At 43.2% G+C, this 18,961-nt stretch overlaps 1 protein-coding gene across 2 annotated transcripts in view; it reads left to right on the plus strand.

Moving 5' to 3' along the window:
- NEK7 (NIMA related kinase 7) overlaps window positions 1-18,961 on the plus strand; it is a 138,160-nt gene that overhangs the window by 78,503 nt on the left and 40,696 nt on the right. For both annotated transcript variants that reach the window (XM_003587112.6, XM_010813622.4), the window contains one exon: window positions 1,416-1,526. In XM_003587112.6, coding sequence (XP_003587160.1) covers window positions 1,416-1,526 — 111 coding nt within the window. The remainder of the gene's footprint in view (window positions 1-1,415; window positions 1,527-18,961) is intronic.

The raw sequence follows: 18,961 nt of genomic DNA on the forward strand, positions 1-18,961 counted from the left end.
ACTGTTTTGAACATAACTGAGTGGGTTGATAAAAGTGATTTATTAAGATTTCACACTTACAAGGAAAACAGTTCTTGAGATGTAGCTATGCCACACTGAATTCAGATAATGTATAAATTGGAAATCAGTATATTGCCTTTTGGATTCATTGTACACTAATTAATTGGAATGTTTGGTAGGATTAACTCCCTCCCCCATTTCAAACTAGAAATAGACATAAACATAAAACGTGGAAGAAATTTTTTTCTTGATCATCCCAATTAGACATATTCTAAATGTTAGATAATGCAAATGCATATTTGGTGTGATATATTGAGAATGTGAGCTGATCCAAGGGGTTCACATTATAAAAATAGTATTTCCATATCTTTTTTCCAGATTTAGAAAGGGTGGTGTAAAGAGTATGTCAGCTTCTCGCCCACTCAGAGAACAGGTCTGAGGTTTGAGTGCCTTCGCACTGCATTTGTTACAGTGAAGTTTCTGTTGAGGAATGCTGTGGCTTATGATGTGTTTTTAACTTTTGGATAAAGCTTGGATGATATTTATGCTGTCCATTTTTGTTTGTGCCCAAAATGAATCAGATTTATTAAAAAAGATAAAAAGTAAGCTCAAAATAAGCCATGCTTCCCACTGTCGACTTATTGTAGTTATTTCCTGGGACGAGAAGAAATAATGTATCATCACAGAGAATGTGGGAGGAAACCTATCTTCTATAAGTAGGAAGAAGAGAAGAAAAACCTGTGTATACTCAGGGATAGTTCATGAATAATTTTCTTTGAGAAATGATTTGTCTTACGTTACCTTGGTTAAAGATTGAATGAAAAGATTGTTAGAAAAGATTGTAAATATGTGTAGACTAATGCGTATATTTCTACAAGGTGATTTTTTTAAAGATAATTTAATAATCCGCCCCACAGATAGGTTCAGAGTATTCGTAGTATTTGATATAAAGGCAATATTTAGATATAGTAGATGTCAGAGTTTTATCACTGGCTGAAATTATACTAGGATCAGTCTTCAAAATAGTAAAACGGGAAAGTGCACTTACCATTGAGTGCCTTTAAGTGATAGTTACCATTTAGAAGGATATAGTTTTTAACAATTGGCTATTTAATTTGGTCATTCATTTATATGCACAGTTTATATATTTGTTGGGCACAGCGGTACTTTTAAAAATTTTAGGTGTATAATGTACTCTATGATTTCTAAGAATATTACTAAAAAATAATTGTTGTATAGTTTAAATGATTATAAAACTTATTTCAAAATTTACTAGATGAAAGAAGAATACAGTCATGTTACGATTTCTGTAACTTAAAAATGAAATGCAGTCACTAATTTTATTCTTGTTACAAAACTGTAAGTGACTCGGGAATTTACAGTAAGAAGACTTTTTGATGCCTTTTTTCCCTCAGCAACTCAACCATCCAAATGTAATTAAATATTATGCATCATTCATTGAAGATAATGAACTGAACATAGTTTTGGAATTAGCCGATGCTGGTGATCTATCCAGAATGATAAAGGTAAGGTTTTTTGTTTGTTTGTTTTTTAAAAAAAAAACTAAAGATTTACTTTTTTTTGAGAGTTGTATGTTGCACGTACAGGCACATCGGATGCTTTAAAGACCTCACCACGATGCTTGACATTTGGTAGCCATGTAATCAACGGTAGGCCATGGTGGTGGTTGTGATTATGAAGCTAGGTACCTGGGGAAGTGGTCCCCTTGGATGCATGAACACTCCAGACCCAACTTGGAAATAGACCGAGGGTGTGTTGTGTATCAGCTGAAGGTACAGCTCTGCAGCTCAGCTTCTCCACGCTGGTCACCCTCCGTCCCACATGTCTGGGCGTCGGGCCGAGGGGCTGGCAGGGCCTGTGGAGCAGCCTGGCCGGGCCGCCCCTGCTCGTGGGAGGGACGCGCCGAGAGGAGAACGGGCCTCGCGCGCAGTCTTGGGTGTCACACCCTGATTTGACGCCTTAGAAGTCATTTAACTTTCTTTTCTGGAAGTTTAAGTGTTGGTCGCTCAGTCGTGCCTGACTCTTGCGACCCTGTGGGCTACAGCCCACCAGGCTCCTCTGTCCATGGAATTCTCCTGGCAAAGATACTGGAGTGGGTTGCCATTTCCTTCTCCAGGGTATTTTCCCGACCCAGGGGTCGAACCTGGGTTTCCTGCATTGCAGGTGGATTCTTTACTGTTTGAGCCCCTGGGTTGAATTTCACTGACAAGTTACAGAAACTGCCTAATGACAGTAGCCTAAGAACTGGTTATCCTTGGCCTTGGCCTAACTTAACGTCTTCTATGTGCCACCTTTCCCCCAAAACAGACTGACGCTAGAACCGACTTCATGGGGTCATTTTAAATGATCAGTTAATTTATACACACACACACACATATATTTATATGTATGTATGTATGCACATATACACTCACAGCAGAACTCCGAAGAGTGCCCCCCATAGGAACACGATGTCAGAGGGCCATTGCTGTGTTATGTGTTGTTACGTGTATTTCTCCGTTGTATAAAATCCTGGGACTGACGTGGCAGCTGTGACTTCAGGTTCTCAGGCCTGAGACGTGAGGGGAGACAGGCACTCGGTGGCTGTGTTTGTGGGCACGTCACTGGATGCCCGCTGCCACCCCGTGTCTTCCACTTCACGCCGTGGTCGGAGTGGCGTCTTAGGAACACGTGCAGGTGTGGGGAGGCTGGCCTGCGTGCTCTTCATTTGGCCGTCCCTGTGCGAGCTAACCTCCTCTTACTCTGCAAGCGGAGCCAAACAGTGCAGAAATGAGCCAAGACCAGCGGAATGAGAAAGCCAGTGCTGTGAGCTCTGAGCCTGCCCCAGCAGAGGACCCCCTCCCTCACCAGCATGTGGCAAGGTTCCTGGGCAAGGGGAGGGGGAGAATTCCTCACAGTGGACAAGCAGTGGAGCTCGGGTGTGCCCCGATGGGTGGCCGTGGCATGCTGAAGCCGCCACTGAGCCCACTGCAGTCGGGCATCTTTGGTGACTGGCTCACGTGTGTATTTGGCTTCCTCTGGTTGGTCCCAAGTTGGAGGCAGGGACAGAAAGTGGGGAAGCTGTCAGTTACTGAGTCCTGGCCGTCTGGGGCTAATTGTTAACAGGAGTTATTGTTTAGCTTCCTGGATTGTCACGAGAGAGAGCAGGGTGACCTCCTGCAAGTTGAACGGAGCAGGCTGGCTTCTCGGGCTGCTTGCTAGAGTGGAAGGGTTGGCTTCCTGACCAGGTTGCTGCGGATTGTGGTTCGAAGGTCTGTTTTTACATGTGCTCTGCCCGTTGTCTGTCTGTATATCCAGTCTCTCAGCAGATACTTGAGCACAACCGGTAGTCTGCCACGTGGCGTTCTCGTAAGGGGGTTTTAGAAACAGTGTTAGGTGCTTTGCATGCATTATCTGTTTACTCTTTACAGTGGTTTCGGGAGGTAATTTTGACACCTAGAGAAGAGAAGTATCATTACTAGTAAATAGAAGAACTCTGAAATTAGGTTTGTCTGATGCAAAAATCCATGTGTTTTCCTTGAGAGGCCCTTAAGAATTTTTGTATCACAAAACTCCTTTGAAAAAATCAGATGAGAACCTTTGACCGTCTCTACCTGGAAAATGCTGATGCATACGCAGTTTGCATTCCATTCCAAGCCTCCGCAGATGTTCTGATCAAGGTGTTTGTGGATTTGCTAGCAGCGACCCTGCTTCCCAGTGTGAATTTAGCATCAGCCACTTAAACACTGTCCTATCAGTAAACTTCTTTTAGGCCCAGTTTCCTCAACTGTAAGATGGAGAGAGTTTTACAATTTCTAAATATAAAAAGTCTACATAAAAGGAAGGTAGTGTTCTCATTATCACAGAACACTATCAAGCTGACTGTCCCATGGTAGGATGACTCACTGCTCGTCAGCTTTCTGTTTTAGGGACTTCCCACCACTACCACAGAGAGCTAACCACCAACAAAAATGTGTCTTTGCAATTTAATTAACAAAGAAAGAAATGCAAATACACAAAAGAAAAATCTTAGAAAAACAGCAGTCTATCAAGATGAGACATATAAAAGCAGCTGTAAATGATCCCTCCCAGAGGACAGGGACCACAGGGAGGGCCCTGTGTGGACGTGGGGTGTCGCAGGCCCCCAGGACTCAGACAGAGACCCACGCTGAAGATAAGAAACTGGACCAACAGGAGTCCAGAGATAATGGGTCCACAGGCATGAACCAGATCAACCGGGAACGGAGGGCAGAATTCTTTGCTTGACCCTTTAGGAGTAAGAGTTACTTAATTACTTACAGGGAAGGAAAGTGGGCAAGTCCCTATTGGGCAAATGCCTGCTGAAGCAGATAAAAGAGACCATTTCAGTTGTAGAGTCTCACCCTAGACTGAGTGCTTGATGACTGAGGGGTTTGATGTTAGAGTTTGCTTTCTTGTTTAGTCTGCTTTTCTTCTTTCACACTTAAAGGCTGCCGTTCCTGGCCTGGGGCCAAGGCGTGCCTGCGCCTATAGCATTTACCTTGGGAGAATACTCCTGTCCTGCGACCACTGCAGAAAAGCAACTCTAGACCAGAGCACCTTACAGAAGCCCTGTTAACCTCTGTTGTCAGCAGACTCAGGTTTCTCTGGCCAGGTGAAGAAGGAAAAATTTGTCAGTGTGAACTTACATTTTTTGTGGTGATGAACTCAGCTCCGTGTTTAAACAAATTTGTCATAAGTTGACATTACCAAGGAAAGTTTTAAGCAACTGACTCAGTGGATCTAGTAAGACAGATTGAGAACAGAATTCTGTTTGTTAATGAGTAGTAAGTTAACCATTTATAGAATTGACAGCTGTACCCTTAAAGCTTCCATCCTGTGCATCCATCGTGTAGAAGATGATATGGGAAACTTTTTTAAAAGAAAAAAAAACTTAAAAAAAAACCTTGTTAGAAAGCATCAACTGATTCCTAGTGAGACGCTTGCAGAGCCACTCAGCGTGCTTTGGTGGAAGACGGAAGCGGCTCTTCAGAGGGTTAGCAGCGTCGTCCCTGAGGCCCCCCCACGGGCTCTTCTGTCAGCCTGTCCTGGTCTTGTCCTTCACCAGAGCGGCCACCAGTTCGCCTCTCAAGATAGACGACACTCTGGTTCTGGTTTTCCAGGTCCTTGGAGCGCTTCTCAAGGCTGAAAGTCGGATTATCAGATCTGTAGAGCTGATGGTACTCTCAGCACAGTGACTATAACAGAAAGCTTGCGCAGTGTGCAGAACGGAAAGTTTGACTCTGCAGTTTCACATGAGTGGAATGTCTTCACATCCTGATTATAGTCCTGGGAGTCTTTTGCAGGATGATATTTCAGACCTGATCAAATGCCTAGTTGTATTGGGAAGGAGTAATTTATTCACTTGGGAGAATCTGACCTGTGGAATCTCCCCAGGTCCTTCAGCAAATAAAACCACTCTGACTGTGGATTGCTGCATTTCAGTTGAACACCGAGTTGTGACTTTTCTTTTCATTTGACTTAGTAAGCCTGCTGCTGCTGCTAAGTCACTTCAGTCGTGTCCGACTCCGTGTGATCCCATAGACGGCAGCCCACCAGGCTCCCCTGTCCCTGGGATTCTCCAGGCAAGAACACGAGTGGGTTGCCATTTCCTTCTCCAATGCGTAAAAGTGCAGTTGCTCAGTTGTGTCTGACTTAGCGACCCCATGGACTACAGCCTACCAGGCTCCTCCATCCATGGGATTTTCCAGGCAAGAGTACTGGAGTGGGGTGCCACTGCCTTCTCCGCTTAGTAAGCCTAGAGTTTACTTATTATTTTTTTTAATATATAATGTCTCTCATTAGTTTTCTCAAGTGGTGAATATCCTTAACTTTCCTCTCTATGTTCTTATCTCCCAGATTAAGCACTGACTTTTACGTGCATAAAGCCTTTCCAACTTTACAGTCTGTCTTTACAGTTCAGTTCCGTTGCTCAGTCGTGTCTGACTCTCTGCGACCCCATGGACTGCAGCGCGCCAGGCTTCCCTATCCATCACCAACTCCTGAAGCTTGCTCAAACTTATGTCCATCGAGTCGGTGATGCCATCCAACCAACTCATCCTCTGTCTTCCCCTTTTCCTTCTCCCTTCAATCTTTCCCAGGACCAGGATCTTTTCCAATGAGTCATTCTTTGCATCAGATGGCCAAAGTATTGGAGTTTCCGCTTCAACATCAGTCCTTCCAATGAACATTTAGGACTGATTTCTTTTAGGATGGGCTAGTTGGATCTCTTTGCAGTCCAAGGGACTCTCAAGAGTCTTCTCCAACACCACGGTTCAAAAGCATCAATTCTTCAGCGCTTAGCTTTCTTTATAGTCCAACTCTCACATCCATACATGACTACTGGAAAAATCATAGCTTTGACTAGACAACCTTTGTTAGCAAAGTAATGTCTCTGCTTTTTAATATGCTGTCTAGGTTGGTCATAACTTTTCTTCCAAGGAGCAAGCATCTTTTAATTTCATGGCTGTAGTCACCATCTGCAGTGATTTTGGAGCCCTCCAAAAAATAAAGTCTCTCACTGTTTCCACTGTTTCCCCATCTATTTCCCATGAAGTGATGGGACCGGATGCCATGATCTTAGTTTTTTGAATGAGCTTTAAGGCAACTTTTTCACTCTCCTCTTTCACTTTCATCAAGAGACTCTTCAGTTGTTCTTCGCTTTCTGCCATAAGGGTGGTGTCATCTGCATATCTGAAGTTATTGACATTTCTCCCAGCAATCTTGATTTCAGCTTGTGCTTCATCCAGCCCAGCATTTCGCATGATGTACTCTGCATATAAGTTAAATAAGCAGGGTGACAATATACAGCCTTGACGTACTCCTTTCCTGATTTGGAACCAGTCTGTTGTTCCATGTCCAGCTCTAACTGTTGCTTCCTGACCTGCATACAGATTTCTCAGAAGGCAGGTCAGGTGGTCTAGTATTCCTATCTCTTTCAGAATTTTCCACAGTTTGTTGTGATCCACACAGTCAAAGGCTTTGGCATAGTCAATGAAGCAGAAGTAGATGTTTTTCTGGAACTCTCTTGCTTTTTTGATATCTGACAGTATATATAGAAAAATACATACTGATACATGTATTCTTTTTCAGAAACGTATCACAGTGCATTTTATTATTGCTTCATTGATAAACAGTTGGACTATTTCCATTGTTTAATTTGTTCAAGGAAAGCTCTACTACAAAACCTTGTGTATTTTAATACAACAGTCTCATACACAATTTAACAGACAATTACAGATGCTTCTATAAAATAGCTGAGTAATAACATATGTATTTTAAATCATAACAAATACTGCCAAATTGTTTTCTCAAATAGTTATACCAATTTGTAACCTTTAAAAATATGCTCTTTAATTCTGTATTTACCGGACATTGACTGTGTGCTGTCTTCCTGTTATATGCCTTCTTGGAATTCATTGTCTAGGAGAGAGAGGCATTTGTCTGATGCTCAGAGAACTGTACAACCAAAGTTGTAAGTTTTATAAGGTTGTAGGATAAATTAGAGTGGTAGTTTACAACAGAGAGCCTAATCTAGACAGGGAGCTTCTGAGGGCGAGAGGAGAACTTGAAGCACTGGTGTTACATGACTGTGATGTAGGTGCTTAGTCTTAGTGAGCTCCAGTCTCCTTATCTGTGAAATTGGGTTAATAATTATCTGCCTTACTGTGTCCTTATAAGGGCTTAATTGTATACATATGTATATATAACTGTGCCATTGGAGGAGACTCTTGAGAGTCCTTTGGACTGCTAGGAAATCAAACCAGTCAGTCCTGAAGGAAATCAACCCTGATATTCAATGGAAGGACTGATGCTGAAGCTCTAATACTTTGGCCACCTGATGCGAAGAACTGACTCACTGGAAAAGACCCTGATGCTGGGAAGGATTGAGGGCAGGAGGAGACATGGGTGGCAGAAGATGAGATGATTTGATAGCATCACTGACTCAGTGGACATGAATTTGAGGAAACTGTGGGAGATAGTGGAGGACGGAAGAGCCTGGTGTGCCACAGTCCGTGGGGTCACAAAGAGTGCACACGACTTAGAGACTGAGGAACAATGGTGTATACATGTATTTGTTTTTGTAGGTATATGTACAAGTATGGCACCCCACTCCAGTACTCTTGCCTGGAAAATCCCATGGACGGAGGAGCCTGGTGGGCTGCAGTCCATGGGGTCGCTAAGAGTCAGACACGACTGAGCGACTTCACTTTCACTTTTCACTCTCATGCGTTGGAGGAGGAAATGGCAACCCACTCCAGTGTTCTTGCCTGGAGAATCCCAGGGATGGGGGAGCCTGGTAGGCTGCCGTCTATGGGGTCGCACAGAGTCGGACACGACTGAAGCAACTTAGCAGCAGCAGCATGTACGAGTATATGCACATACTTATAGTTACCTGTGCTGTCTGAATATGTGACAGCTATTCGATAGGTATTACTGGAATGTGCGTTACTCTGTTTAAATGCTCTGGGTATCACTTCTCCCCTTTCTTTTCATCACTCTTCACAGATGACAGCCTGCCTCCTCTTCACAGGGAATGGGCATCCTCAGTCAGGGATGCCTTGCCCTTCCCAAGGCCTCACTGCCGGACCACCCTGGCCCTGTTGCCGCTTTCCCTGCTGGGCAGGAGGCGCTCCTGTGTATCCCCCCACGTGGGTTCTTTGTCCTGTCTCTGCCACGGGTATCAGAAACCTCAATCGTGTATTCTCGGACCTGAGTGCATCTTCCTGTGCTGGCATTGAGCACACTCATGTCCACATGCACACATGTCCCTCTTCACGCATTCACTGATGCATCTGAGAACCCTGTTTCTAGCGGGAAGACAGAAGGACAGGCGAGCTGATGTGCAGGATGTCCAACGTCAGTCAGCACCGCGAGGAGGACGAGGTCGGGTTCAGAGAGGGCGCTGCTGTCCAGACAGGTGACTAGGGCGGCCCTGCGCCTTCAGTCCTGGCGTTCCTGCTGCCACCAGGCTTCTGCTTCCAGCCGCCCATGTCCTGTGTCTCCCCACCATTGGCCGCTCCCTGCTGACCCGGTCTCAGACACCCCCGGGGCCCGCATGTATGGGCTCTGCTCCTCTGCCTGAGCCCTGGCCCCATCCTTCCTCCTGGCCCCCCCACTGCCCAGAGTCCCCCAGCGCCTCAGTTTTCTCCCCGCCTCTCTGGACACTCCTGATTCTTCTTGACTGTCGTTCTCTTCCTCCCGGTCTTTTCTGGCTGAGCTTTCAGAGCTTCAGTCCAGGGCTTTCGCGGTTTGCTTTTCCCTCCTTTCTGGGCTGGCCTTGCTCGTTCCTGTGCATCACTGACTCCCTAGGCTCCCGGGAATCCGGTTCTTGTCTCGAGCGTGGAGCTCTGTCTGCACCCTGAGCGCATCATCGGAGCCCCCGCGTCCGCCCAGACTGCGGTGCTCCCCAGGGAGACCCTCTGGAGCTGGCCCACACTCAGAGTTGTTTCCCTCCTTCCGAATGCTGCTCCGCTTTCTCCATCAGCTCCATGTCCACCCTCTCCCCGAGGGAAGGACCGGCACCTGTCCCCTGGAACGCGACATCCGCTTCTCCGTCAGTCTCTAAGAGAGGTGAAGAGAAACAGAGAAGAAAGGCCTCTGCCCCAGACCGCCCTGGCGCCCCCGGTGAGCCCGGGAGCCGCGGGGTCCAGAAGAGACCCTGGGGAAGGCGCGGCCTGTGGCCTCCGCACAGTCGGCGCTCCGCGGACACCTACTGCGCTCGGCCCCGCCCCGGGCGCTCTGTCCCCGGGCTGGGCGTGTGTCCGTCAGTCCTGCCGCTCCCCGCTCATTCACCACTTCCTCAGGAATGGTCTCTTAGACCAGGACCAGGGATGGTGTCTCAGGACTCCTTACACCGTCGTGCACTTGCTTGTGGGGCGGTTTTCCTGTCTGGATTTCCCGTGTCACCTTGTTGAGTGTGGGGACTGCCTGCTTTGCTCCCTGGGCTGCTTTCATTTTCTAGGGAGCGCCTGGCTGATGGCAGCAACTCAGGAAATGTCTGGGGACGGTGTGTGTGAGACCCGAAGCCCTCTCCTCTGTCCGCCCCTCTGTTCCAGGGGCCCGTCGGGAAACGTGGCTGGTGGCTCCTGCCGTTTCACACTTCAGTCCCACGAGGACTTGCTCACATCCAAGTGGAATGTGGCAGGGGAGGAGACAGCGTTCTGATACAGGAAGGGGCTTTTTGGCCCTAAGAAATGCTAATGTTGTTTCCTCAATCCTCTAATTTGTGCTCTATGCCATTCTTTATATAAGACTACATTACCAAAAAATAAAAAATGATAGGGACTTCGTTTATGAAGGAGTGTGGCAGTGACTTGAGCTTTGCAAAGGATAGCAATAGATCCGATCCGAGGAGCGTGTTCATTTCTTGATGGTACGTGATACGTAAATCACTGTGCATCACAGTACCCCACTGTATCAACGCTCCCGCTTAATTGGGGTGGAAGTGGAAAGATCGCTCCTGGTCTGTATTCCAGGAAGGAACCTCTGGATAGCATTGCATCAAAGATTTTTACAAGTAAATAATTAATTGGTTTAGAGCAGGCTGACAAATATAATTAAGCAATTTACAGCTGAAATATTCAGTATTTCTCTAATTAGTGACAGAGGAGTACCTGAGGCTGTGGTCAGATGAAATACTTCCCAGATGAGTTGTAAGATGAAAGGAAATCCAAAATTTTTCATCATGTATTTCTTTATCATCAGTAATCAGAATTTTAAAGGAAAAGATTCTTACAGAGTGGCGATTGGGTTACAGTTTATCCAGTTGTGATATATATGCTGTACATTTTCTTTACTGTATCCTAAATTTAACCAGTACATGTTCCACTTTGTAGTATGCCTTATTAATACTATATATTTCACTTTTCTGTTGCTTAGAAACATATTTGGTGATGGAGACTTAGTATAGAGGAGATGAGAGACTAATCTCAGAACTATATAAACACGAGCTTTGTTCATTTCACTTTGTCAGTAGAAATAGTCTTAAAATGTATTTAAAATTTTTGTAGTCCATTTTTCCAAAATATATTATTTGAACTATTTATAAGTTCCTATATTTATAATTGCTTTTTAGAAAGTCAGATTGAGTCAGAAGAGAATATAAGTTTATATAGTTCACATATTTTTTTAAAGCTATATTTTACTAAAATATCAGTAAAACAAAATATAACCCAGTATAATAAATCCCTTGAAGGGAAACTCAGAAGTTTTTTAATCTGCCAAAAAATTGTCATACCGCACCTCACTGGCTAAGAGGAAAGTGAATATTATTGTTACAGATGTTTTTTAGTGACACACGCAATACAGATAATTTAAATTGAACTCTGTTCTGTGCCAAGAGTTTGGCACAATTTAAGATAATTACTTAAGGTTATCTCTTCCCCCCACCCAATTTTGTTGAGCTGTAATTGAAATACGTGACAGGGTAGGTTTAAGGTGTGCAGCATAATGGTTTGACTTACCTGTATGATACTGTGACATGAATATTGCAGTAAGTTTAGTGAACATTCACCATCTCATCGAGGTACACTGAAAAGCTAGAATGTTTCACTCTCAAACCCACCTGAGAAAACACTTTGGGTGCTGATTTTCTCTTCATTACAGTCAGTTCGTGGTGCAAGCAAGTGACTTTTCTGAAGGAAACACTGCTTGGATCTCCTTCCCAGCTGCTTATCTAATAGAACACCCAGGTTCATAATGTGCTGTGTGGGTATGCCTCTCACAACACACAGAACGGCCAGTTCACACAGCTGCCTTTTTTGGAAGGTTCAGTTAGCCCGAGTGCATTTTCAGTGCTGGGACACTGCAGGGAGATGTGCTGGGTGTGAACCAGCCAGTTGTATCTGCCTGCAAAAACACTTCTCACCCAGGAAGAGCTAGAATGTTTCACTCTCAAACCCTCCTAAGAAAACACTTTGGGTGCTGATTCTCTATTTGCTGGTCAGTTCTTGGCGCAAGCAAGTCACTTTTCTGAAGGAAACACTGTGCTTGAGTCTCTTACTCTGAGCTCGTCTAATAAAGTCCCTAGGTTGATAATGCATTGTATGGGTATGCCACTCACCACCCAGAGAACCACCAGTTCACACAACTTCCTTTATGGAAAGGTTCCGTTTTTCTCAAGTGTGTATTCAGTGCTAGACAATGCTGGGTGTGAACGTGCTAATTTGGGTCCACTGGCCAAAACAGTATTCTCACCCTCTAAATGCCGAAGTGTTTCACTCTCAAATTCACCCAAGAAAACAGTGTGGGTGCTGATTCTCTCTTTACTAGAGTCAGTTCTTGGGAAACAAGTGACCTCTGCAGGAAAATACTTGATCCCCTTACTAGGAACTCATCTAATAGAACACCTAGGCTCATAATGAGTGACTTCTCTGCAGGAAAATACTTGATCCCCTTACTAGGAACTCATCTAATAGAACACCTAGGCTAATAATGAGTTGTACAGTTGTGCCACTCACCCCCAGAAAACAACCAATTCATACAGCTTCTTTCTTGAAAAGGTTTAGTTTGTCCAGATTGTGTATTTTCAGTCTGGGACATTGCAGGGTAATATGCTGGGTGGGCGGAGCAGGCAGTGGCATCCCACTCCAGTACTCTTGCCTGGAAAATCCCATGGACGGAGGAGCCTGGTGGGCTGCAGTCCTTGGGGTTGCTAAGAGTCGGACACAACTGAGCAACTTCACTTTCACGCATTGGAGAAGGAAATGGCAACCCACTCCAGTGTTCTTGCCTGGAGAGTTCCAGAGATGGGGGAGCCTGGTGGGCTGCCGTCTATGGGGTCGCACAGAGTCGGACACGACGGAAGCGACTTAGCAGCAGCAGCAGCATGCTGGGTGGGAATCTATCAGTCGGGGTCTATTGGGACATACAGTGTGCTCACCCTGGGAAAGCTAGAATGTTCACCCTCAGAGTCACCAAGGAAATCACTTTGGGTGCTGATTGTTCAGTGCAGTCAATTCTTGGTGCAAACTAACAACTTTTCTGAAGGAAACACTTTTCTTGGATCTCCTTACTAGCAGCTCATCTAATAGAACACCTAGCGTCCTAGTTCCTAGCAAAAAAGGAAAACTTTTGTTTTTCTTTTGATGAGAACCCTTAGGCTTTACTCTCCCAGCAGCTGTGCTGTATCAGACAGCAGTGTTGTCTGGAGCATCATGCTGTGCATCGCACCCCTGGTACATACTTACCTTAGAGCTGGAAGTTTGTACCTCCTGACCCCCTTCATCCAGTTCCCCCGTCACTTAACCCCTTGCCTCAGGCGACCACAAATCTGATCTTTTTTTTTTATGAGATTGTGTGTGTGTTTGCGCATTTAGGTTTCATGTGTACGTGACATCATGCAGTATTTATCTTTCTCTGTCTGACTTATTTCACTTAGCACAGTGCCTTCAGGGTTTGTCTGTGATTTTGCACATGACAGGATATCCTCGTTTTTTATGACTTTATAATACTCCATTGTATACATACGGCAACTGCTTTATTGGCCAATCAGTTCAGTTCAGTTGCTCATTTGTGTCTGACTCTTTGCAACTCCATGGACTGCAGCACGCCAGGCTTCCCTGTCCATCTCCAACTCCCAGAGCTTGCTCAAACTCAAGTCTGTTGAGTCAGTGATTCCATCCAACCACCTCATCCTCTGTTGTCCGCTTCTGCTCCTGCCTTCAATCTTTCCCAGCCTCAGGGTCTTTTCCAGTGCTGCGCACTTAGTTTGTTACCATGTCTTGGCTGCTGTAAATGATGCAGCAATAAACGTGGGGGTGCAGGTATCTTTTCACGATAGTGTTTTCGTTTCCTTTGGATATGTTCCCAGAAGTGGAACTGCTGGATCATATGGTAGTCTTACTTTTAACTTTTCAAGGATCCTCCATACTGTTTTCCATGGTGGCCGCACCAGTTTGCCAGCCCAACAACTGTGCACAAGGGTCTCTTCCCCACATTCTCACCGTGTTTGTTGCCTGTTGTCTTTTTTTGGTGGCCATTTTAACATGCATGAAATGGTATCTCATTGCAATTTTGATTTGCATTTCTATAATGACGAGTGATGTTGAGCATCTTTTCATGTTCTTACTGGCCATTGTTTTATCTTCTTTGGAAAAACGTCTACTCAGGTCTTTTGCTTGTTTGTTAACTGACTTATTATTTTTAGTTTGGTTATTTTTTGCTATTGAGTTGTGTGGGTTCTTTCTATATTTTGGATAGTAACCCCTCATCAGATACATTTGCAAATATGTTTTCCCATTCTGTAGGTTGCCTTTTTGCTTTTTGATTGTTTCTTTGCTGTGCAGAAGCCCTTTAGTTTGATGTCACCGTACTTGCTTGTTATTTTGCTGCTTATGCTCTAGGTTGTCATATCGAAAAAATCATCGTCAAGGAGCTCTTCTGTGTTTTCTTCTAGGAGTTTCAGTTTCAGGTCTCACATGTAAGTCTTTAATTTGTTTAGAGTTAATTTTTGTGAGTGGTGAAAATTAAGGTTTCAGTTTTATTCTTTTACATGTAGATGTCCAATTTTCCCAGCACTGTTTATTGAAGAGACTGTCATTTTTATATTGAGTATTTTTGGCTCCCTTGTCAAATATTAGTTACCTGTAAATGCTTAGGCTTATTTTTGGGCTCTCAGTTCTTTTCCATTGGTCTGTGTGTTTGTTTTAAGCCAGCACCATCCTGTTTTGATTTCTGTAAGTTCATAATGTGGGTCTGTCAGGAATTGTGACACCTCCCACTTTGCTCATCTTTCTCTGTATTGCTTTGGCTTTGGGGGTGTTTTGTGGCTCCACATAAATTTTTGAATTGTTTTGTCTACTTCTGTGATAAACTCCATTGGAATCTTAATGTGGATTCTGTTGAATCTATAGATGGCTTTTGGTAGTATTGACATTTTGATAATATTAATTATTCTGTTTATGAACATGGGATTCTTTTCCATTTATTTGTGTCTTTGATTTGTTTCTTCATCTTGTAGTTTTATGAGTAGAGGCTGTTTACCTCCTTAGTTTTAAGCTTACTCCTAAATATCTTATTGTAAATGGAATACATTTAATTTTTTCAGATAATTCACTACCACTGTATAGAAACACTACTGCTTTTTGTATGTTAATTTGTTTATCCTGTGACTTCACTGAATTTGTTGATTAGAACTGCTTTTTTGATAGAGTCTTTAGAATTTTGTTTACCTATAAAATGATGTCATCTTCAAACAGAGACAGTTTTACTTCTTCCTGCTCAGTTCTGATGCATGTTATGTGTTTGTTTTCTTGTCTGATTGCTCTGACCGGTTCTTCCAGGGCTGTGCTGAATACAGGTAGAGAGAGTGAGATCCCGCATCCTGTTCCTGAGTTAGGCCCTCTCTTCTTAGTCATAACATATTTAGATACAGATTTATTCTTAAATCGTCAACTTTATATTTTCTATGGTTACCACTTGTGTGGCATTTCCTTTAACTTTGGTAGGAGCGTTAAGACTCTTTTCCTTTATAAAACATAAACTTAAAAAAATAAAATAAAATAAAACATAAACTTAATTTTTGTATTGATTTTTTTTTTGCTGTCTGTAGAAATGCACTTTTTATTTGTTTTTAATTGCTAATTATCACAAACTAGCCGCTTAAAAGACAAACATGTTATCTCACAATTTGGGGGGTTAGTGAGTTCACATCCTGCTTTATGGATTCTCTGCCCAGGACGCTAGAAACTGAAATCAAGGCGCCAGCTGGGGCCACGATCTCACCTGAGGTTTAGGGTTCTCCTCCTCGTTGACTGGATTGTTGGGAGAATTCAGTTCCTTGTGGCTGTGTGACTGATGTCCCTGCTCGCCTCGAGTGTCAGCTGGGAGCCATCCGCGAGGCCGCCTGTCCATCTCTGCAGCTAGCAGTTTGCTCCCTTATGGCCAGCAGGAGAGTCTCTGGCTTTGAATTTCTCTGAGTTCTTTGAAGAGCTTACCCAATCAGATCAAGTTCACCCAGGATAATCTCCCCAATGATTAACTCAAAAACTGCTGATTAGAGCCGTCATTACATCTGCAGAATCCTTTCTGTCACATAAGATAACCTAATACGGAGGGGACAGTTCATCACGCTCATAACCCAGCTCACACTCGAGGGGAGAGGTGGGTACACCACAGACTTTGATAAATTACTGAAAACATCAACAAATCTTGGAGATAATTATTATCTTTAATTGTTACAACTTGTAAATCTTGTTCACCTTCTTAGTGTGGTTGTTTGTTTTACATCTGCAGACATATTCTTATCTGTTCTTATCCAAATTTAAATGCTGTACTGGAAAGAAAAGCACTTAGAAATGTCTTCTACACTCTTGACCTTTGGATCCTTAAAGCAGTAAAGTCTCCCCAGCAGTGCCATCTATCTTTGTTGATGGTGATTTATGGCTTGGAGGGTACAGACATGTCCATTTCAGCATCTGGCCTAAAGTGTGCCGCCCGAGCCAGACCACAGGGAGAATGGCCAGTTCTCCCAAGCACAGCCTGTTTCCTGCGGGGTCTCTTACATAAGGTTGCCACCTATCTTATGTTATCTTATGTCTTCAAAATTATTCAGATGTCTTAAGGTTGCAAATTAGTGGCACTGTCTGGAAAAAGCTATGCAGAACTGAATATTCTATACATAGGTACCTACACATCATGCATGTACACCTGTGTGTGTGTGTGTAACCAAAAAGGCTTATGTCTGTGTGGTATGCATGTGTAGGTATGTTTTACAGCAGTATTTTCATAGAAGCAGTATTGCTGATAAAATTGCCCTTGGGTTTTCTTTGAAACCTAAGACACTTGGTGATGAAATAATATTGAACTTTCAATGTATTAAAATTGAAAATTACGTGCCATAATGTAAGCACAGTGAAAAGGGGGGTAAGTTTTAGAACTGTGTGTAAGTTTTGAACTGTGTTTACGTAGGAAAAAATTAGAAGGGAACTCTTTGCTCCTACTTGAAGGTAATGCTGGTGGAAAGTTGCCTTTGTGAATTTTATGCACACAGACAGCGGTGCTGGTAGGTGAAGACGAGTAAGGGAGAAGGGGCTCAGACTTCTGGTTCATTTTCTTTCGTTCATATTTCTACTGAGAGACTTTTACTGGCTCCTTATTGTCCCACTGTTTTCCTTGTCCATTAAGAATATATTTCCGTATTCTCTCTTCACTGTTGTCTGGTTTAATATAACCAGAAAGACGTCATCAGAGAGACAGGCGCTCTCGTTTGCCTTTGTAGCCTTCCACGTCACCCTAAAGATGGACTTGCCGCTTTTTCGTCTCACCGTCCGTCTCTAGTCCTCTAATGCAATAGAGGCAACGTGTTAAGCATTTTCAGATATTTATTTCCCCATCAGCTTTAGGCGCTTGGAAGCTTCCATGTTATCCACACGGCAGCAATGCAGTATGATTCCTCCTAGTAATTCTGATATATTCCTACCTTTTTTCATTGATTTTTAAGAACTATTCCAAGCTTCCTTGATACTGATACACCAACATTTAGAAGGAAACTTTTTGGGGTTAGGGGAAGAACATTGTGACTTTATAGGAGCTCATTTTTCTTGTTTGGTAAATAAGGTTTTCTCTTTTTTTACCCCCAAGGCTCAATTACTCAGGAAAAAAAAATCTTATATGTTTCACATTTTCTACCATAAGATAAAATATGTTTTCCACTTCTATTGTTAACCTGTATGATTTTGACTTTGGGGAATGGATGGATTACATTGATAGTCTATTAAATTATAATTAGAAGTAGCTGAGTACACTTAGCTTTCTGACATTTATAGGAAAGGAAAAAGAGAATAGAGCTTGGGTGGGAAGTATTTTATCAACGAGGATAAAATTAGATGCAGGTGTTGTTTTTTGGTTTTTTGTTTTGTTTTGTTTGGTTTTTTAGTGCTCCCCGATTGCCAGGCCCATTCTACTAGCATCTTCTAAAGCAACTTAGGATACCTGAATTCTATTCAGAGTGCCAAGGGAGAAAATGTTCACACATTGTAGATTAGTATCACATACCAAAATTCTACATAACTATTTTACCCGTTTATACCCAATGGCAAGTACATGTACACTTCATGAGACCTTCTTATGCCCTTGGAAGAAAAATGTTTCCGTAGAAAGATTGATATATAATAGAAATCACACTTAGAACTGCCAGTTAATACTTTCAGAAGCATCCTGCCTTTTCCATCATCTAGTCTCTCTGCATTTAAATCTTTGAAAGAAGCACTGTGAAATATGTAGTCTTATAAAAATGCAATATAATTACAGAGATGTTTGGGAACATAATATTGCTTCTGTTGGTAAAGGTTTGATCTAATTACCTTGTAATTACCTTATTATAAAAATCTGACCTGTCATCTCATGTGAAGACCATTCAGAGGATTAACTGGACCTCTGGGGATCTCAGAGGTCGTATGATTGTTATTTTTGCTTTGTTGTTATTAGCTGAAGATTTTAAGGACCGGATATACTAAAATTTGTTATTTTTCAGTGTGAAAATGTGCCAATCAGGCATTTGTTTTTTGTGTTTTATTCGTAACTGAGATATTTTAGAGGCAGCAGGAGCAACTTAACTCTGTTCATTTCCAAAACGGTTTAATATAGTGAGGAAACCAAGCCCCAGCAAGGTTAAGTGGCTTCTTCAAGGTCACACAACCATTACTGCCAAGCCTCATCATCAGGTCTGTTATGAAAGGTGCATATGGATTATGTGAGTGGCACATTAGACGTTTGACGACACTCTCGAGCAGGAAGTAGTTCCTAATATTGAACATAAATCCCCTACTTCCTCGTGTTAGATACTTGGAAGAGATGGAAACCGGCTGGTGCCTGCAACGCCAGTTCTCATATAGCTTCATTATTTCTTACTATTTAATTACCGTTTCTCCTAATCCTCTTCAAGAACGACTTGCCTCCCAGGATTGTGTGTGTTGTTCTTTGGTTTTGTTTTTTAACTACA

This window comes from Bos taurus, chromosome 16 (genome assembly GCF_002263795.3).
Source record: "Bos taurus isolate L1 Dominette 01449 registration number 42190680 breed Hereford chromosome 16, ARS-UCD2.0, whole genome shotgun sequence".
Taxonomy (NCBI): domain Eukaryota; kingdom Metazoa; phylum Chordata; class Mammalia; order Artiodactyla; family Bovidae; genus Bos; species Bos taurus.